The following is a 23576-nucleotide window of genomic DNA, read 5'->3' on the forward strand; positions in this document are numbered from 1 at the left end:
TGATTAATATCATGAGCATCGATCCACGCAATTGGGATCGATGACATGCATCAACCAAGTCCGCGAGCCTCGCCACCCGATCCCGTTAGTCGCCTCTTACGTCAAGCAAAGTCCCCTTTTTACGGCACGCATGGGTTGCTGAAGACCTATTCTACCCCGGATCCTCACGGGCCACCTGCCACGGTGGCACAGTGGGAAAACATAGTGTTAAAAACTTATCACTATATGTGAGGTTGCATGTTCGATTCCCGTCATCCATAATAAAAAAATGTTTTAAGCCTAGTCTTCAATTTTAGAACATTGAACGTCCAAACTTCGTCTGCTACTCAACTCACCAGGTCTTACTAGGAAAAAGCAGAATCTCCCATGAGGTTATCACGAAAAAACAAGTACCGTCCAAACAAAGGCCAATATCCGTGGTAAGTTTATACTCGCTGCTATCCGAGCAAAGTTGAAACAGAAGAAATCCAACATCAACATACACTCTTCAAAAAAAGGAAACGCGCAGGTAGTTTGTAGTTCATTGGCTGAAGCTGCCCTGTGCCCCTTACCCTCCTGACCTGGCACCTCTGACTATTGTCTCTACCCTAAACTCAAATTTCCCAGTGACAACGAAGTGATTGTCCTCATCGAGAACGTTTTTTGGTATCAAGAAAAAGCAGAACCATCAGTTGATCATCCTGTGATTATTCCTGCTCACAATAAACCTATATAGATCCATTAGCTGATCATCCAGTGATTATTCCTGCTCACAATAAACCTATATAGATCCATTAGCTGATCATCCAGTGATTATTCCTGCTCACAATAAACCTATATAGATCCATTAGCTGATCATCCAGTGATTATTCATGTCTTCAATAAACCTGTACAGCCCCACTTGCTGAACATTTCCCTTTTTCATCATATTTAACATTTATACACTGTACGTTCCTAACAGATTATCGGGTTATTAGACAAACGTCTCACGCCAGTATAACTAATTCAGAGTATATAACCGCTGTCTTCCTATCGAAACTGGAACATGGAGAAATATCGATAGATGAAATGGTATTGTCATAGTTCTATTACCTGCTTGAACGCCCTTTTACCAGACAGTTATTGGAAACAATGTACACAAATTATTACTTGGTTGACACAACCACCACAAATCTGACAAACATTTCACTGTAAATTAGGTAACTGTTGGGAGTAAATCTGTAACTATCATCAAACTGTCCACACTGGACTACACAATGACGCTAACTGGAGGATAGGAGGGTATTCCGGTCAAAACATGCCTCCTGACACATGTTGAATCTTGTTAATGTGTGAGAACGACGGTTTATAATGTAGCAGGAGATAAGTACCCATTATTCAAAGATACCCCAACACACTTATCAGATTCTTGATATACAATGGCTACGAATCACCTCCGAGGTCAGAGACTAAATTTGACTCGTCGACCCCCCTAGCACATGGCCCTCATGTGATGTAAACATCGTAGCTTGCAGTCGACAGCCACTAGCCGCAGGAAACTTGTAATCTTGTCGTTGTATGTATTACCAACAGCGATAGATCACTAATGTTGTTTAAGTAAATTCAATGACGGTTTGCAGTCAAAGCTAGCTATCATCACTTAGTTTTGGTACCCTGATGCTTTTGTTTGCAGTCACTGTGTTGAAATTTTCAAAACGTTGTTGAATACAAGTATCTTTTGAATACATTTATTGTGCATCCGCGAGTGTGTTAAGATGGAAGCCTGTTCACTGTATGGGGACAAGTTTCCCCATTTCCTACATTCACAGCCGAGTCTTCTTTGCGGTTACGAAAAGGAGTGAGGTGTGCCGATTGCTGTACGGATATCGTGACGTCATAATGGTTGATGTGAAATATTGGATATTGAAAGAGACAATCACACAAAGTTCAGTCATCAGGTAATTTCCGTTGACAAATACGGCGTCATTATCCCAGGTGTGTAACTGATAGTATAAATGAACGCTCATCTAATATTCGGGGCATATATCAAAGCGTTATCACTACCATGTATCTCGTTATTATCTTCAACGATGGGGTCAGCAGGGCTGTACACTCACAACAGCGTTGCAGTCACCTGATTAACAGTCATATAAAATGTGTTGGTATATAACAGCAGTGACCATAACAGCCACTGAACGTCCGATGCACACAGAGTGTACAACACATTGGGCGTTATCAACCTGCAGCTCCGACTCTATATTCACAAGGATATATAAAGTGTGACAGGTCTGTTTCTCTAGGACTGAGCGATGCCGATATTCCAGACATGCGCAGTGCTCCTAGACGGCAAGAAGGAAGTGTACCGGAAGGGAGAGACGGTGACGGGGTCTTTAGTGCTGGACGTCACAGAGAATGTCATAGTGAAGGGGGTCAGAGTTTACCTGTATGGGGAGACGCTCGTCAAGTGGGACGAGTTCTCTCCAGGCAGCCTTGGAGGAACCAAGGATTTTATCGCCAAGGAAAAATATTTCGGACTTGTGTTTACAGTATTTGGGAAGAAACGTAAGTTTAAGAAATTTCGAGTGGAATAAAATATAAATTTTGAGAAGCCTATTTTTCTTTCCATCGAATCTCTTAACTAACTTAGAAAATAAAACAATTTGAACAAATTTAATCAAAACAGGAAGAGAAGTGACCTTTTACCTTAACTTTGATTCTGTGTTCATTGCTACTACTGTCTTAACATACATGCTAATGTTTCGTCTTTGCATATGTGTTTTCGTGTGTTGACGTCCTTCCTTGTCCTTGTGAAGGTCTTTCATAAAAGGGGAATAAAATTAAAGACTGTTCATCGAGTCTGTCAACAACTTTCATTCATGAAACACTCTTAAATAACGGCAATCAATTCGTGAAGGGAAGTGACCTTTTACCTTGACTTTACGTCTGTGTTTGTTAATACAATTGTCTAAGCATATGTGTTTATGTTTGTCTTTGGATATGTGGTTATGTAAGAAGAATTCCCTTAGGGGCAATACAATCTTACCTGATCTTATCTTAAATTACGTCAGGGTTTGGTAATATATGTTGGTTTTGGGAATTCCAACCTGGCCGTTCACAAAAACAGAATACAATCAACATTTTCTTTCTTTTACCTTAATTTCAGAAGGTCAAGATTGGAAGGAAAGTGACTATGTTCAGAAAGTAGATATTAGAAGTGAATTTGAAAAACCCCATATGATTTACAATGTTATGTTCACGTCATGTTTCCAAATATAACTAATTTAGTAAAAGCATTATTGATTTTTATTGGACATATCCGGATTTTGATTTTAATTCTTTTAAGCATTTGTAATCGTATAGAATTTGAATTTAGTTATTGGTTTTGGTTACGTGTTATTATGTAAGGGTTGTCTTTTAATAATCAGAATAAAACGGTACTAAAAGGCAATAAAAAAGGCCTTTGTACGATTCTGACTATATCTCAGTGAGTGAGTATGGTTTTACGCTGCTTTTAGCAATATTCCAGCAATATCACGGCGGTAACTATATCTCAAGCACAGGATGTTCTGTGTCCAATCTGTGATACGCCATTCGCATGTACTCCCAGCCTTGATACAAGTGATAACAAGTGATATTTGAATCAATATTGAGATAGCTTCCCTTGAAACATAATCTCTGGTATAAAGTAGGTCAACACGGATTGTACGTGAAGGTGTATGTAAATTTATGACTTTGAACCAAGAGTCTGTAACAGGATAGTTTAACATGAACATTCCGGGTGCGTCAATACACAATACGATTTGCTTAATGTTGAACTGTAATCGCCTACGCCCTTGAACAACCCACAAATAAGAGAACGGATGAGATGATAGTGAAGGTTTAATGACGATAAATGTCTGTAAAATTACTGCATCTCTGGCGTTCACTCTCCTCCCGAGAACATCACACAGACGTGCTATTGGGGACATGTCAGGAAACGAAGGGTGCCAGTCCAATGTCCGTATGCCTTCTCGTCGCAGGATATCGGTGACGACCTGGGCACGATGTGGAATAGATACAGATCATGGTCAAAATGTTTTGGCCTGGCATACCGCGCGGCGCTAACGCAGTTTCCTGCCTTCTGAGAATTGGAAACAAAACATTGATTCGTCTGTAAATATGGTATTTAAAGGTGTTAGTGTTACACCCTTAGCAGGACGCCTTGCTTTCTGGTGGGAAGCACGGTGCCGGTTTTTAACGGTAGATGTTTAAATTCCCCTTCGTGTTATTGTGCCGAATTCTCTATTGATAACAGGTGCAGATTTGAATATATTATGAAGTTGAATTGATGTAATGAGACGGTATTTTCTAGGTGTCGTTTTGAGGCCTGCCATGCCCATGCCTCATTACAACCGTCTAACCATACTTGTCCAACAGTTGGGGAATTACACTTTTTGATTTGCCAAACATTCAGGCAACTTGGGATTTTGACGTCCACCCCCGACCCCGCTACAGGCGCTCGCTTTTTGACTTCTGTGTGCACGTGATTCACATGCTGTTCATGTTTGAAGTGAAATTTCATTCTGATATGATGATGTTGAGATGCAACGCCACGGTATTGTAAATATGCATCTCAATGATAGCTACATTCAGACTATAAGAACCTTTTTTTGTAGGTAGTATGGGCTATCGTCTATGTACGTTTTTGCTTGGGATAATATCAAAGGATGGTATTTATTGTTCAAAATATTCTTCACGGAAGCCTAGAAATTTTGCATACACAGACAAACACTCACAGACACAGACACATAAGCACGCACACAAACACGCAAACAAGCGAGCACACAAGCAGACACACACAGACACACAAAGAAATCAGAATATCACATCTTCACCCTTGAACCTTTCTCGGTAGTTTGATAAGGTTACAATAATAATCAGATCTGATAAAATGCACAGCTGGTTTTTGATTTTTATCATAAACTGATCGTGTTGCACATTTTCATTTTGGCATACTAGAGGTCAAGGTATGCTGCTGGTGCAGAATCGCTCACCATTGTCCAATACTTGTCATGAGAGCCAATCTAAGTAGAATGGATGATTATTGAGCCCCGACACCCTTGCTCGTTTCTCACACAATCAACCATTGGTTCTCCTTGTCCTGACTCGATTACTACAGGCCGCTGTGATTTCGCTGTGATATTGCTGACTGCGGCATTAAACAACTCTCACTTCTCATTGTTTGTATCTGTGCATATTAACAACTAAATAATGTCACCTCTGTCTCCCAGAAAACGCCGATGGACCAAACCACACCCTTACAGCGGGACGACACAATTACAGGTACAAGTTCAACCTCCCAAAGGAAGGCCTACCATCATCCTTCGAGGGTGAGCATGGCGCCATCAGATTCTGGCTTAAGGTTGAGGTGGACAGGCCGTTTCCCAACTTCAACCAGTGCTGGTACCGTGGCATCACCATGCTGGACGACATCAACGTCAACGACTCTCAGTATAAGGTACGAGAGTATAGCAATGGCCAACAGGGTATAACTTACCTTTTTAAAGTTAAAGATGCACGAGGCACTGTTCGTACCGTTCGTAACAAATAGCACACTATTGACGACCTTCATACAATGCTCTTCTGTATAATAAGTATTCTACTACTACTACGACTATGACTACCACTACTACTTCTACTACGTTTACGACTACAATTACCACTTCTACTACTTCTACTGCTACTGCTACTGCTATTACTACTGATCTACTTAGTGTCTAAATTACATGAAGGTGCTCGACACTGCTGAAAAAAAAATCAACATATACACAAAAGGGATGATGAAAATAGAATCGAGAAAGCCATATTCATATGTAATCTCAGGGTCGATTGTACAGTTCCAAATAAATCATGAGCATGTGTCTATAAATAATTATTAAAATGTGATGATACCAGGTGTTCATAAAAACGAAGGCGTATTGCACCCGTCACATTTGTCTCTGATGATTCAGTTTGAGAAATGTCTTCCGCATGTACATGTCTACCATAACACCTTTAGAAAAGTGTACTGTATAGAGTTGCGACCCTTCGAATGCTGTTTCACGCCGAATATGTTTACTGGTTTGTCAGCTCCATACCTGTGCTCGTGAGTTTCATCAAAGTGGTAAACGTCTGAGACGTCTGCTTTCCTCCCACATTAAAATGAAATGCTGTGATATAACTTGAATACTGTTCAAAACGGTGTTTAACCCAACTCACTCACTCACTCATTTTGACACATTGTCCTCAACCTCCGAAGATAGAGATGTAACTATATCCGTGTCACCACGATTAGTAACACATGTTCCACGGATCAAGGAATATAGTTTTCCCTTTAGTTGAAAATGAAATGTTTTGACAGAATTGATCCTTTTGGTTTTTGAGACTCAACAAAGAACTAATTTCACTTTTCTCAAATATTGTTTGTGATTAAATCAAAGATATCATTTGGTCACCATCCTTTGTGACCATGGCTGCATCTACGTCGGGTGCCGGAAACAGACTTAATACATTTACGTCAGCTTCTTGGTTAGAAGGACCACCAACGTCTTTTATTTTCCATATGGCATTACTGTATCCAAGGATTTTCTCTGTACATCCTATAAGGATGCATTTAATGCTATTAGATGGATGGTATATTTCCATGCAAAGGATAGAGTGATTTTCAGAATTGAAATGTTGGTAGACAATATTGGAAACATTTCTGTTGATGCCCGATCACTGCTGGCTGACTCATGTCGATAATTGTTATCTCTCGAACAAAGTGTACATTCAGTGCCAAAGGTGACTTTATAGTTTTGCCGTTACAGGTCTTCAAAAGGTTTCATGCAGTGAGTTTTAGCTGTAAAGCTAGATTTAAATTCAGGATCACTTATCAAAATAGGACAAGTTTTGCGATTTGTTTGTGCCACATGGAGATGTGTTCGAAAGAAATATGTCATCCAACTTCACTGATTCTATTGTAAATGAATCTCAGTTTTTGAAATAGAAATTGCCTTCATGTTGAATAGGCAATTCGCGATTTCCTGAAGGACCACCATTCTATATCATAATAAATATAGTTATGTGTGAGAAGTTGTAGCTTGAAGTCAATTCTGTACTGGGAGCCAATGAAGGGAGTTTACAAAAGGAGGGATATGTTCAGTCCAATGAGTTCTGGAGATCCTTGTTCCGGTTTATTACAGTCTGACAGTTGCAGTTCCTCTCGCCTCTTGCCTTGATTAACAAGTCATGTGAACTTTGTTTGCTGCCACTCTCCGTTGATGGGCTACTGACTTTGTAGAAGTGTCAAGTTATGTGCATAAATTAAACAATCACCTGATTCATGTCACGTCATAGTATGTATTCCTAGACCTGTAACGTTTATCAATCTCGCCATTTTTGTCTGCTTTGATTTATGTTATTATTTTTGATTAAGCTGTTGATGCTAACACATATGTTTGTTGTCGAATTTGATTATAAGTATTGACTGTGTATTTTGTTTTGGTTCATTTAGGAGGAATCGAAAAAGCGATGTGTAAACTTGTAGCGGATTCACACAGTGTGTACGTAGGTGTTTAATATCTCAATTAACCCTAAAAAATATGCAGTCAATACTTCATTGCATTTTATAGGTGATGACAAAAACCCACATTTGCTCCCCAAAGCCGATACTGTGAAACCCATTCTCGGGTCCAATAACACTAAGTGTGTTGTAAATTTGTTGATCCTTTAGTGGGAGCGCATTTTGACTTTCCACAGGGAACTAATAAGTATGTTTATATATGGCAGGCACCGGTACGACGTCAGGCAAAGAAGCAGATTTCTAAGGCTCTTGGTTTGGGAGATGCTGGTTCTCTGACCTTGACCGCTGCAACTGACAGGGGTGCTTACTGTGCAGGAGAAAAAGTCGCACTGAAAGGTATACTTTAGATCAAACTCTTGGTAACATGTCCAGTATGATCTAACTATGCTGATATTTTTGTGTTGTGTTTCAAGCCTTGAGTATAGAATCAATCCCCTGTTTCAGTTGTGGTGAAGAACGAGTCAACGAAGGACATGGGGAAACTGAAGGCTCAACTGGAGCAGAAAGTTGTCTTCACGGCCAACAACGAGACGAAGACACGTTACAGCGTTATTAGGATCCTGGAAGGATCTCCTGTCGTTAAGGTTGGTCAACATAATGCCACATATCTCCTTCTTTCAGACTTAGCTGTCACTTCACACATGGAAATTTAGAAATAACGTCCATTTATATTCCATTGTTTACAGGCCTGCGTCATGCCGAAAGGCTATTACTGGGTGCGGCGTTACACTACAAACACTTTTGTTTTTAATGACAGTTGTGTGAGTGGCGGGTGTTACCAGTGGAATAAGACATAGGAACAACTGGTGTTCCAGTAATCCATTCTTTCAACTTTCTGAGTATTTTGCCGTTTATGCCCTTTGGAATCAGTTTCAGCAGATAATCGATATTCTCTGTTTTTGACGTGATGATTTCCAAGCATAGGTATATATCTTTTCTTCCAGTACATTTGAGAGGTAATTGGTCCTTAACAAAATCAAAGAGTTAACACGTTCTCCTACTGTCCAGGGAGACGAACGGGCTTGGAACAACCAACTACTGGAGATAGACGCCATTCCTCCGTCGACCAAGACCAGGTCCTGTCACATCATTGCCGTCAGCTACTGCATCAAGGTAAATCAGAAAAACTTTCATCAATCTGTCTTATTTCATCACAAATTGTCTGTGCCATTCTTAAATCTTTAAAAATGTAAACATTTTGTTGGGTAGAAAAGAGACCATAAATTTGGTTAGATGATTTATGACCGATCTCTGTTCTCGCCTAAAGGTCTCGGTGGTATATTTTATTATGAAATACATTGTCTCACACACAGAAACATAGGTTAAGTGTAATTACAAATGTCTAAGGACATTACCAAATGCATCAACTTTAACTCCACAAAGATTGATTTTGCTGCATTAGAGCATGGATCGGCCTGTGTGGGATTCGAATCCCAGAATTGCTGCAGTGAATACTCCTAGCTTACCAGAAACATGCAGGTACTGTATGTTTTCACCAAAGAGGTTAATTTCTTTGACTTCTGTCACTTTTGTCTTTCCGCCCATATGACGCCGATCAGCTGTGAAAGAACGTTCCAAACAAGTTTACTCATTCACTTTGTCCAAATAACAGGTAAAGAAAATGTTGTTATTCCATCAGGTACTGGTTGAGGTGCCTCTAGGATTTAACCTTGAGACCATCATGCCCATCACTATCGGCACCATCCCGTACGGCCACGCCCCTGATGCTGGGGCACCGAGAGGGGGAGCTACTGTAGGCGCTGGCTCGGGTAGGTCTGACCCGGCTGATTAAGTGTGTGTCCAGAGTTGTGGTTGTAATTGAGCATTTAATTCTGGGACATGACATTTGGAACCACATAAGGATTGTTGATACAAAGAAGAAAAGCCATCAATAAGTTATTGGGTCATGACATCATCAAAACGTTGATAATTTATTAGAATGATAAAATATAATTAAGGCATATGCTTTCATGACAACTGAGCAGCTTGGTCAGCAGAAAACTGGGAGAGAAGTGATGAGTTGTTTTTTACGCCGCATTAACAGTATTTCAGTTATATCACGGTGTGACAGCTTAATGTGAGAGGAAAGCCGGAGGTGATGCAGGTCTCAGACGTTTACCATTTTGGTTTAACCTGCATAGACGGGTATAGTGCTGACAAGGCAAGAAACATAATCAGGGCAAACAGGGATTCGAACCCAGAATCATAGTTTCTGGCATGCCCAAGGAACGCACGCCTTATTTGGTTATTTAGGGTAGTTATCTCAAGGGTAGTTATTTCGTATGGTATTGATCAAACTGTGATAAGGAACAAATACGTTAGTTATAAAGTACGTTGTTGCATATGTTTGGGTCTTAGAAATTTTCTTTATTAACCAAAAAAATGATTCATGCACCCTTGAAAGTCAAGAAACTATCCACGTTTCATATCCATTTAATAACGTATTTCAATCAATCTGAGAACAGCACCCACTCCCGTTAATAAGAAATGAATAAGTGACGTTAGCAATTAACCAAAGCATTTATCCATGAAGTATGCATATAACATGTATGCCACACCCCAATAACGTAAGTATGAAACTGCACAACGGCACATTTTTCACCAGCGTACAAACACAGATTCCAGAGAAATCATTAGCAGTGTTGGCAAATGGCCATCACAGGTAACTGATAAATGGTATCAGATTGCATATATTAACAAATCACCCTGCATCACAACTTGTCCAAAATAATTATGACAACAATATTCCACCAAAAGAGATCATGCTGATAACTGGTCACAATGACATCGATTCTGAGAATAATTCCCATCAAATAAATTCTAATAAGCACAAGCAAATATCCAATGTAAGTTTAGGAAACATCCCATCTCACACAGCACCGACCCGTTTTGATGTTACTGAAACTCCTGTCTTGCATAGCAGCCCATTATTATGTTCAAATCGTCAGTGGACAGAATGAGCCATCTCAATTTATAGTTTCCAGTGGTATCAACTAACGTGCACCAACCGGTCTTTCCTCATCGTCAATAAATTTCAGAGATTGATGTCACCAGTGCCATAACCTACACTAAATGCAACGCCGGGTTCCATGTCTGTCGGAAGTCGGAGGGGAACTTTGTGAACTACAACTACATCCCCATGTGTGCCTACGTCGTTAACTACACTTTCCCCTCTCCCCCTAGCCCTGCCGGTGGTGCTGTAGGGACACGCCCTGCTGCTGCTACTGCTACTGCTACTGCTGCTGCTACTGTTGCTGCAACACCACGCCCTGCTGCGGCTACTGCTGCAACACCACGCCCTGCTGCTGCCATCACAAAAGCACAACCCATGCCGGTATCTCAAGGCTCTCCAACTCCTGCCCCAGCCCCTCCCCAAACCCCACCCCAGGCCCAGCTGCGAGCCCCACACCGAGACCCGCGCCAACCTACTGCTCCTCCCATGGAGCTACCACCGTCATATGATGATGTGCTGAAGATGGACAATCCGGCTACCACCACAGAAATTGCTATCACAGTAAGTGGACATGGGATCAGCAAAGTAACCTTCAACAGCTGCAGATCTGAAGAACTCGAAGCAGTATTTCTGTGTTCTGTGCCCTTTAGGGGCCATGTCTTAAGTGAAAACATGGTTCGTTTCGTTTATATGAATAAGGAACTCGCATCTGTTGAAATGAAATGATTATCCACAGTATAATTGGGTGTGTAGTCTTTTTTTTCGTTTCCTCCAGGAGGCACGGGTGGCCCAGCCGTCTAAGCCGCCTGAATTCGCTGTGCAGAGTTGCGTCCCTTGGACACGCCAGAAACCTATGATTGTGGGTTCGAATCCCGGTTCGCCCCAATTATGTTTCTAGGTTTGTCAGCACCATACCCGTGCTCGTGGGTTTCACCGAAGTGGTAAACGTCTGAGACCTGCATCACTTCGGGCTTTCCTCCCACATTAAGCTGACTCCCACATATAACTAGAATACTGTTAAAAGTGGCGTTAAACCCAACTCACTCACTCACTCACTCACTCACTCGTTTTCTCCAATATTTCTTTAACGTCATACATTTATGGAAACAGTTCAAACATTTTGTCTTTATTTTGTTTCTAGCCGGAGAAGGCAGACAAGCCGTATGGACTGCTTTTCCTTCGGTTCCCGGACACCCGTGTTCAGGAGTTCAGAGACACCATAGTGAGAGAACACCAGAGTCTTGCTGAATGTGAGGGAGAAATCATTGCATTTGCGCCACAGGTGATACAAAGTTTAGTTTCCATGATCCATAAGTCGAATAGAAATTCTATCCATCTTGTTATTATGTAATGCACAGCCGTGTCTCAGCTGTAATGTGCCTTGTTGATAGGGTCAGGATTTAGACCATGGAACAGCTGTAATGTGCCTTGTTGATAGGGTCAGGATTTAGACCATGGAACAGCTGTAATGTGCCTTGTTGATAGGGTCAGGATTTAGACCATGGAACAGCTGTAATGTGCCTTGTTGATAGGGTCAGGATTTAGACCATGGAACAGCTGTAATGTGCCTTGTTGATAGGGTCAGGATTTAGACCATGGAACAGCTGTAATGTGCCTTGTTGATAGGGTCAGGATTTAGACCATGGAACATAACCAACTAAAAGGACAATGTAGATGCAGATCATGTAATCATGTGTTATCAGACATCTTTGAATGATTGGTTTTACGCTGCTTTTAGTAAAGTTCCATCAATATCACGGGAATTGGTCCGGGGCCTTAAGTACAACGAGCGAAGGTTAGAACCACTGGTCCTCTGTAACAGTATTTAACAAAACAACACCTGACTCACATATAGGTCTGATCGGAAATAGACATTGTGAATGATATGTGAGGGTATACGGGCTACATTTGAAACACGATTTTGATTAAAATATGCTCACTACTTTGTTTTACGAAAATGTCCATAAAATTTTCGGTGGGCGTCCTGGATGTCCCAAAATATTGTTTGGTTCATCTTCTCAAGAATACGCAAATCCTCTGGCGCACGCTGGTGAGAGAAATGTCGACAACATGGTGTTTAATAGTGAAAAAGTCCCCGTTGGTCATATCGTTTCATGCAAATTGATAAACTATATTTGTTGTTTCTAACATTGATGATCGCAAAATCCTAAAATAGTGTATGCTTTAAGGTCCTACACGAACCTAACCAATGGCCAGCACGGACGTCTATCGCCATTTTGAAGTTCCTGTCTGCGGAAGTGGCAACTGATTGGTTTAACAAGACGACAGGGGTCGCTGATCCAAAATGGCTGGAAAAATGTGACGCCATTGTTGGAACAATGAATGAACAGTTTAGAGAAGGTGTGGACTTAGGATAAATATTCGTTAGATGAAATTCATCTTAGCTCACCTGAAATTTGAAATGAATGATTGTTTAAGACAACAGGCAAGAATATCATGCTATATCACGGGGTTATAGAATACTAAACGGGCGCCCGTGTAATACGTATTTTTATGAAACGAGTGAATAGTTCTGGTATCTTCACGAGTCTCATAACATTGGTATTATGCGGGGGCGAATTTAGTACATCATCTGTTACTTGCCGTTTATAACTATGTTTTAATTTCACTGTCGTGTGTGAATAGGCAGACATCCACAACATAATCATATTGAGTTTAACAGAATAATACTTCAAACACTTCAAACGTTGATGCTTGACACTATCATTTTAATACCACACAACGGCCCACCTTTAGAATTCAGGGGTCTGCTCCATTAAGCTATCTTAGCGCTATGATTATCATAACTCCCATAATTTAACATAGACTTACGACTGTCGTTGCGCTACGATCGCCTTGTGGAACGGAGCCCTGCACAACAAAGTTTACGATAACGTCACAATACCCTATGACGTTATTTTGTTGCAAGACACACCGGCAAAACAATGCTTTGTGACATCAGCTTTGCAACAGGGTTGCAGGGGTCATCGAGTGTGCATGAACTCCGCTCAGAAATCTATCATCTTTACAGGCAATGTCGATGAATTTTGCAAGGGACGTTGAGAGTTTTCAATATTTGTTTGTGAAACTTGTTCCCACGGTACATAAGCACGTGCTTATTGTTATTAAACAGGTGATACCTTCATAGGCGAGAAATAAAACTGTTATGAACAAAAACCAACCAACCACAAAACTGTATGAAAAGACAGATAACTTCATCTTTCCAAAAGTCAACTTTCTCTTTGGGAGCAATATCCCGCCAGCTCCGTCCTTTCTATGAATATTTCAAAGAGCATTATACGCCTCAGGCTTAAAGATTGTTTCATCAGGGTTACACCATTTAAGGCCTTGGAAAAGCTTTCAGAAAATTTAGTGTGTATTTGTAGGTGAACAATCGACTTGCCCATGCATGTGTTTGTGAAGGGTGCGAACGATGGCTCAGGATAGGTTCATCTTTTCGCGAACATCTGTTATCATATCATAGTGATTCAGATACACCTGATTGTGATATAGTCGGTGTGACTATAGTGTGTACACAGTTAGATCAAAGTGTTCATATATTCCATATATTAGTCCATATATCAATATATAAAAAGGCTGATAACAGCATCTGTTTTTGAGACGTCAACTTGATAATTTAACGAGAGAAAATGCGAAAATAAAGAAAACTGAAAAAAAGTTTTGATTGAGTATCAGTATAATAAAGGCATGTCGCCAAAGGAAATACACGAGTAACCCTTTCCATAAGCATAAGAAGTCTCGATTGTACGATTCTGACTTTTTCATGAGCATGTGTTTATGAATCACTATTGTTGATTGTTAACATGAAATATGTCAATACCATAATCTGGATTTTCCTTGTTGGCAGCCAACCATATCTTTTCAATGATAACATCCACATACAAGCAACCAGTCAAAAAAGCCAAGGTCAACAAGTACGTCAAACTGTACCCGAGGACACTGCGTCCTCTCAGGTGAGATTTGTCACTCACAGTGGTTTAGCTGATGTATCTTCCGTCATGATGCAATGTAATGTCTTTGAATTCAGTCCGAGATCACGTTTAACTACAGTGCTAGACATTTCACCAAATCAGTTTGTTGTAGTATTCAGCGCAAAACAATTCAAATATATTAATATTTTTTAAGTATTGCTTTAAAAGAAAATTCGTATGTGTGTGAGGTGTGTGAGAGAGAGTTCCACATTCCCCTGGTTGTATATATGGCGTATGTAGAGCCCCCTTGTTTATTGGCGTGTGTAGAATCCCCTTGCTGATTGGTGTTTGAAGAATCCCCTTGTTGATTGGTGTATGTTGAATCCCCTTGTTGATTGGTGTATATGTAAAATCCCCTTGTTGATTGGCGTATGTTGAATCTCATCGTTGATTTGTGTTTGAAGAATCCCCTTGTTGATTGGTGTATGTTGAATCTCATTGTTGATTGGTGTTTGAAGAATCCCCCTGTTGATTGGAGTTTGAAGAATCCCCTTGTTGATTGGTGTATGTAAAATCCCCTTGTTGATTGGTGTATGTAGAATCTTTTTGTTGATTCGCATATGTAGAATCCCATTCTTCTTATTTTTCTGGTGAATTTGTATCCACATGCGATAAATCTTTCCATGATACATACAAACATTTTAGGTACTGTCCATTTTCAAATCATCACCCCTCTCCCGACTTTTCTTCTATAGTGGAAAAAATAGTGTGACAACAAGTTCCTTTTGTTTTGTCTGACAGCGTCCAAGAAGAAACTTATATGAGGCCATCACTTTATGCATGTAAATCTTTTGTGCCCAAAAGCTTATAATTTGACCAGAACATATCACGACACATTTAATTGAGCTATTCATTACATACTTCCTTTAACTATCTCCTGCTGTGTGCTGAATAACAGACTATTGAAGACTGGGGTGAATCTGTTGGCGACTTCGAAGTACACCACACTGCGGGGCAGCTGGTTGGAAGACAAGTGTAGCCTCTCGGTCACACAGTGGGAAACTATAGATCTTTACTTCGAATACAGAAGCGAAAAGAAATGTGGTAAGCATGTTTGTGATTAACCTTCGGAAGTTTGGGGTTTCAGAGTTACGATACTCGTAATAAGTAGTCATCTGAAATGGGACTTTTTTAAACATTTGCCAGAATCCCCTTGTTAATTGCCGTATGTAGAATCCCGTTCTGCATTTGATTTTTCCCATGTCTACTTGCAAAAGTTAGGATCTTTGTTCGAACCAGTATAATTTTGCGGTCACTTGCTCAAGATATGTCCAAGTCAAATCAAGTAAAACCATTATTTGTTTGTTTGTTTGTTTGATAGTTTCACAACTATTTTTTTCAGGACATCCAGCATGTCAAGGTTTTTCTACAACCTTAGGCAAAAATATATTTTTCAAGTATTTTTCTCAATCAAATTACCCCCTACCCCCATTGATATCTTATGGTTGGTCGCTTAGCTGTTGTTTATCGGTGTCTTCAGTCTTAAATATTGCCACGCTTGCTTGATGTTATATGGGAACCGTCACACGTTATTTAGCAACGTTCATAAAACGAATTCCGTATTTGTAATTTATTTCTATCATGGTCTAACGTAGCCCTAAAAATCATAATGCAGGGTTAAAATATACCATGGTAGAATACCAGTTACTGTTGCACGTTGTCTTGTGCAATCCCTAGACTTATTAGTTGTTTCATCTCTGGAAAGAAGGGATGTTTTAGGACTGGAAGTATAATGTTATGATTGTTTGGGCATCGAGGAGACGGCAGTAAAGGGACGGGCTTCTGTTTTTGCAATTATACATTAAAGCGACAAAAGTACTTGGATGTTCTTGTACACACTTGTAGTTATCAAAAGTGCTCCTGATTCATCGTAGGTGTGTACTCCCACATCAGTAAAACTATTGCATTTTGTTCACAGGTGTATGTAAAGAATGCCATGATTTGCTCCAAGAAATAGTTGACGCACGACCTAGTATTATCTTCCAATCCGAGGATTTGTCTCTCTTTCAAATGACATCCATACTAACGGCCGAGAGATCTGACAGCCCGGCCGTCGAGATGCAGTCAGAGACTACACAAACTCAAAGCGAGTCTCCAGGGGATGGGACCGAGGATTCAGGGGAAGGACAGACAGACCTCACAAGATGTGACAGTCCAGCCATCGAAGTGCAATCGGCGAATATCGATAGTGCCGCTACCCAAAACCAAAGCGAGGCATCAGCTGATGGGAATGAGGCTGGAGAGGAACGTCAGGAAGAAACTGCTGACATAAAAACCACAATAGCTGACTTACAATAAAGTCTTTGTAGACTTGCTGCAAGACCTCCAAGTGTTTAATTTTCCCACGGTTTTTTAATCTACATTTACACCCGACATTGGTACGGAAGGTTGTGGAGTCTTCGTGTTACAACTTCAGTTGATGTATGTTCACGTGAAGACTTGCTTCTTGACGTATTCAAACACATGTATGGTCATGTTGATTTGATAGTTGTTCTCCTGTTTCTTGTCAGCAGCACATGTTCAACTTTAGGTTGATTATCGCTAACTAAGTTCATGCAATTATTGATATTGCTTAATGTATTTAATATGATGTGCAATACCGTGTGAAACAGATACCTCTTTGTGATACCCGTTCACATACCGATTGAACGAAATCAGCGAGTGGCAGGAGCTGGCGGCAGGTTTCTGACATATACCCAATGAGTGTGACTTTGATCAGTGATTATTGCCACTGTGAACTGTAACTAGTGCTACTGTGATAATAGCTTAATGTGACTGTCAGCAGAGATTAGTGTTATTGAAGCTAGGATATTACTGCGATTGTGATCAGATCAGATATTAGATCACCAACGAACGTTTGTAGATGACAACATGCAAGATGTGCCAACATGTCGCTACCCAATATCTGGAAACGAATATTATTATGTCTCACAGTTTGAATTATTTAAGAATTCCATTTATCCCGCGATATGCCAAGGAGAGGCACGGGCCACCGAGCCGTGGATGCCCGTGCCTATAATAAAAACAGAAGATGAGATTGGGTTAAATGGCCGAGGGTGTGCAGGTACTAGTGGGCTACTAAGCTGCTAATTGTGTATACCAAAATGCTACCGTTGCCATGGCCACTAGCGTGGCCAACTGCGATTTGCAGCTAGCACTGCTGGCCTGAGACTGCTACCACTGTCCGGCCCCAACGGTAGCATATTTAAACGCTACCATTGCTTGGCAACTACCACGCTGCCAAAAGCAGCTACCGCTGCTGGCCTAAGTCAGACTACCGCTGCCATGCCCAAGGTAGCCGGCCAAAGCAGATCCCACTGCCTGGCCCCATTAGCAAAACCATTGTGCGACTACCGCCGCGGACCCAACTGTCAGCTACTGCTTGACAAGACGACTTCCGCCGCCGGGCCCATATACGTGGCAATTGTTTGCCCCAACGTATGTTATTTTACGATTCCACGGCTGAAAAGTCGGGAAAGACAAGGTCCCCACCGAGAAGCAGGTAACCCCGGAAAGGTTCCCGCTGAAAAGCAGGTAGCCTTAAGCACGAGTATTAATTTGGAAGCAAGTTAATTTGTTACTAGCAGTGTAGCCGAAAAGAACCCCGCCACAAAGCACCAGAGTGCTACCCAAATGTGATGTGCAATACCGTGTTAAACAGATACCTCTTTGTGATACCCGTTCACATACCGATTGAACGAAATCAGCGAGTGGCAGGAGCTGGCGGCAGGTTTCTGACATATACCCAATGAGTGTGACTTTGATCAGTGATTATTGCCACTGTGAACTGTAACTAGTGCTACTGTGATAATAGCTTAATGTGACTGTCAGCAGAGATTAGTGTTATTGAAGCTAGGATATTACTGCGATTGTGATCAGATCAGATATTAGATCACCAACGAACGTTTGTAGATGACAACATGCAAGATGTGCCAACATGTTGCTACCCGATATTTCGGAAACGAATATTATTACGTCTCACAGTTTGAATTATTTAAGAATTCCATGTATTGTTTTCATTTAGTTGGTTGGTTGGTTGTTTTATGCCACACTCAGCAATATTCTAGCTATATGAGGGCGGTCTTTAAACAATTGGGTCTGGACCAGACAATCCAGTGATATCATCAATTGGGATCGATGACATGCTTTAGCGAGCCTGACCACCCGATCCCGTTAGTCGCCTCTTACGACAAGCATAGTCACCTTTTAGGGCAAGCATGGGTTGCTGAAGACCAATTCTACCCCAGACCCTTCACGTGTCTGTTTTTATATGACCCGTATTCGTCCCTGGCCACGATAAAGGAGCTGATTGATGATTCTTTGCTTATTCCTGTTTGTAATAAAAATATATAGATATATTAGCTGATTTGTTATTGGTAGACATGAAAGCACACATTGGTAAAACAGCCCAGTCCTACAAGTCTCCATCTAATGGGGCAAAGTATTTTATTGACACAATCATGGCATCCAATGCACTGTCTTTGAGATATCCATACAAGCTTGTCCGATACAGTGTCTACCTGATAAAGTGAATGACAAAAGTGTATGAATATTTTCACGAGTGGCGCATGAAACTAATGAAAGGTGGTAAAGTGATCAACTTTAAGTTAAATTAAAGATTGAGAGAAATTACTGTAATTGAATAAGTAGTTATATCAGGGCACACGTCACAAGAGGAAATACACGAAGACATGAAGATATAGGCTGCAAAACTCTATAAATAATCAAAAGAAATCTTTGCTGAAAGCAGAGTTCTTTGTATGATTCAAAACAATATCATAAGCATGTGTTTTTGAATCACTATCAAATAATGATGATAACTGTTCTACGCGAAAAGGCGTACGTATCCTGCCCCATCGGGAATGGCAAGTCAATTTTCACTGGAAAATATGGTATAAGTCAAAATAAAGACTTGCATAGGAAGGATTCATTTGATGCGTAAAATGTGGAAATGCCCTTCACGTGTCTACCATTAAATCTTTTGAAGCCTTTAAACAAGGTCCTGAATATTGTAACCCTGACAAAGTTGAGCAAGAGTCGTATGATGCTCTTTGAAATTTTCGTAGAGAGAGCATAATCCAGTGTGCCTCACAGGTTATGAAATATAGACCTTAAAGGCTATGAAAGGTGGACTAAAAAGGCTGGAACTGCTGCAATATGTATAGGATAAAACACGTCCATGGGTTTTTATGATATAGCCTGGAAGGTAATTTAAGGTACCGACGTTAACTACAATATCTGAAAAACTATCGGACCTACTCCAGTCAAAGCTGGTATGAGATTATTAAACAGTCATACATAACTGGATATTACATTTGAAGACAATCGGCGCATGAATAAAAAATCTGTCTATTGAGTTATCACTATATTTCATCAACAACCAGACCTGTTCGTCACGGGTGGAACGAGCATTCATTGAAACAGCCATCTGCATAATGCTACCCCTGCGTCACAGGGCCATATGACACAGTTGAACCAATCAACTCAACTTGAAAGGTTGCACAGGAATTACGCACGCACGAATACGTGCGTGGTTCCCGTGCACCCTTTCGAGTTGAGTTGAGCATTTGCAGCATTTTAGCATTTTGGTAGACATATCTTACGCTCTGAGTTAAAATATGAACACACAAAAATGTAATGATACAATATCGGATAGATGAAAAATAGTATGTTTGCACTCTGGTGGGGGTAATTTATTCCATCTTCTGGCTTCAATTGGTGAGCAGTGGCAGGAATTCCAATAAAAGAGCAAGTGTAAAGCCAAGTGTAGAGCGAGTTTAATGAGCTAGCTTACAAATTTGAGTTTGCTTTTTTAACAAATGGTAAGCACCACCTTTTGAGGAATTCGAAATATCTGCTTCCCAATATTGCCGATAGATGTCATTTAGATATGGAGATACCCCATGCTTTAACCAGGTCAAATTCTGTGTAAGACACACATAAGATAATCAAGAATTATTTTAAATGGTCTGTATACATGATTAAATTCAAATGATTAGAATTAACAATTGCACCTTTGCAGATAAGAGAGTAAAGAATAGAGGACAATTTTGTGGTTTTGACAGAAATTCACTCCCCGAAAAGCTAATCATTCTTGTTTTAATCGAAATATATGGTTCAAACACATTTTTATTTCAAAAGAAATATTGATCGGAAAACAAGCAAAACTTGCTTATGTAAATACCCCTCCAAGTAATAACTTGACAATAGCTGGTTATATAAGATAGAGCTGAACATAAATGCACAAATGAAATACATGGAGCCAACATATTGAGTCGGTGGTGTCTATGAAATTTAATAATCAACGTTTCCTTTCTTTCTTTTTGCATAAAATTATATTCACTCATATATTTTGCTTTTGACAATGAAGTCACAGATTTGACATGGAATGAGACCGTTGAGATAATTGACCGAAATGGCTTTCCTTTAAAGATTGAAAATTTGTTTCGTTATAAATTTTAGAATGATTGGTACCACGAACTGCCCCACAAATACGTCCAAATGTAAATTCGCGAGTATCAATGGTTGTTCGTTTGTACAATTGTCTTAAATATGAGAACAGTCATAGTTCTGGTTTATCTCTTCTTAAAACTCCTTAAGCAGTTGATCATTGGACTAACTAATTTCGTTGATTTTTATTTTCCATGAACAATCACTTTGAAGTGTAATTCCCAAATGTTTATGACTTTGTACGTTTGTACATTAATAAGAATTCTCTCTATGTATAAATTCGGTCTGACATCGGAGTCGACTTTGCGACTGAATGTAATAGTTTTGGTCTCATTGGGGTTGAATCATACTCATTTCCAAACTGACGGAAATGTTTTGTTTTTAAGGGATAAGTTAAATAACTTAGTCAGGATTGGAGCTAGACAAGTCGCTAATAATTTAAGTTACATGTTACCTATACCATATGGCCCTGTTGTCTAATTCGTATCTACAGAAAGAAGAATATCACAAACTTCTTCTAGTTTTAAATTCCCAGATAGTAAATGATCATCGATTTTGCATGGTCCAATAAAAGAAAGATCAGAATCGGGGTTTTGTACTTTTAATTGATCGACGAAGAATCCATTTAGGACATTGGCAATATCTTTCATATCATCATATAAAATGTCATTTGAATCAATTGCTGGAAACAACGATTTTCGGTTTGCCTTTTGACATTAATCTTAACTAATTGCCACAAGATTTTATACCATGTGGTTTGCAGAATGTGGGGGAGAAATCATAGCATTTGCGCCAAAGGTGAAACAAAGTTTAGTTTTCATAATCCATAAGTCGAATAGAAATTCATTTTCCTTCTTGAAATTATGTGATGCGACAAAGGTGTTGATAGGGTCAGGATTTAGATCATGGTACACTTCCACCAATGAACAATGGGGATAAAACGGTGTGTTGAACAAGACGGATAACACGGTTACTGTACAGGTCATGTTATCATGTGTTATTAGTCATCTGTGAGTGATTGGTTTTTCGTGGTTTAAGTAATGTTTCATCATTATCGCGGCCTTAGTAGATGGTCCCTAATGCTGCAAGAGTATGATTTTGAGATCATACACAGGCCAGGCAAAGCAAACATAAATGCAGATGCCTTATCTCGCATTCCTCATGCAGAGCAAGTACATCAACCTAACACTGATGATATACCCTCCCAATCCATTTCAACAGAACCCATCTCATCAACCCGCACATATGCACAAGTAGCTGCCACTGCTTCATCTCCACTCTTACCCACTCCAACTTCACATTCAACATCACCATCAAGCAGCCCCAAAGTGTCCTCATTTCCTCATCACCCAGGCAATATGAGGCCAACTCCATCGACTGCCTCCACTCGCCCATATGCCAATTCTTATGCAGGCAACATGAGGCCTACTCCCTTTTGTCTTTTGAGGATAAAAGCTCCACGACAGACAGGGGTATTATTACAGTGCATATATTTCATTATACTTTATATATTTTTCACAAATTTAACTTAACCAAGGAAATTCTAAAATTCGAAAGTCGCTAGACCAGTATTTCTCGTTTTTATCGCCACTCGTCGGCCATGACGGCTGCCCTTGGTGGGGCTCATTCATGCGAACAGTAAGTTATGTAATCATAGATAAAGTCGGCGGATACGTCCTCCCCGGCCCTTGTTCTCTTGATAAATGTTTTGTTACCAGCTGGTGCAGGTTTTGACCATCATCTAAAACTGTAATTAAAATCAACACTTGTTAGGCAATACTGAATCTGTTCTATTACCACCTGTTTTGTGTAGTTAACTGTGACAGCCTATGGCAGATAACATAGACGGAAATTACATCAAAGTAATTGTTAATGTGATACGAGTAGAGCTGTGGGGGTATATAACTCCTTGGATGTTGGTGCTCGGCACACTTGCTTGGATAAACCCTAAGGACCTCACAGCTCTCTCCTTTCTTGTTTCAAGGTAAGAAACATTTAGATATTCCTATTTTATGACTAAACTTCTTATTTCATTGATATTATTATCTAGAAAATGTTAAGAGTTAAGTTGAATCAGTACTGTTGTATTGTAACGCTCAATCTACTATGTACGAGTTCTAAATGACTGCTCATTATATATTATTTACCGTTTTATACTCATGCACTATCCAGTGGTGTTTGAAGTGTAATTGGTCGTGGGCTCCTCCAGTTTATGTGTCATTAATATGCGAAACCAATATTTATCTCCTATATTTCGACATCCATGATTATAGTCGCCTTCTACGTCAGTCATTATATGTTCAACATGCCAGATGCATATACAGTTCATATTTCCGTGCAGTGGCGTAGCCTACATGTAGCTTAGTCACAAAACGGTTCCGTGCGCGCTTACAGAATAACCTATAACGACACATTCCATATTTGGTGGTTTTATCCACCATGAAGTAAGTATTTGAATGTATTGTAACTAGATCCGTCCCTGAAACAGTTGTATACGGTACAACACAGCCTATACAACGATTTCATTACCGTAGTCATTTAAATACAGTTATAGTCATCCTTTATACTACATAACAATGTGCATTCAAATGCGCACCGTTTAAGTATACAATTACCGTATTCACTCCATTAGCTCTTATCG

At 40.1% G+C, this 23576-nt stretch overlaps 1 protein-coding gene across 1 annotated transcript; it reads left to right on the forward strand.

The window, feature by feature from the left end:
* Positions 1–2085: 2085 nt before the first annotated feature.
* LOC124142521 lies at positions 2086–17897 on the forward strand. Its single transcript, XM_046511038.2, has 12 exons — positions 2086–2520; positions 5229–5455; positions 7747–7876; positions 7985–8124; positions 8549–8653; positions 9180–9309; positions 10579–11054; positions 11635–11775; positions 12683–12854; positions 14362–14467; positions 15384–15529; positions 16404–17897. Exons 1-12 carry the CDS (start codon positions 2268–2270, stop codon positions 16781–16783), a joined length of 2406 nt encoding a protein of 801 aa, XP_046366994.2. The 5' UTR covers positions 2086–2267; the 3' UTR covers positions 16784–17897.
* Positions 17898–23576: the final 5679 nt, after the last annotated feature.

This window comes from Haliotis rufescens, unplaced genomic scaffold (genome assembly GCF_023055435.1).
Source record: "Haliotis rufescens isolate VD_foot unplaced genomic scaffold, xgHalRufe1.0.p SCAF_17, whole genome shotgun sequence".
Lineage (NCBI taxonomy): Eukaryota > Metazoa > Mollusca > Gastropoda > Lepetellida > Haliotidae > Haliotis > Haliotis rufescens.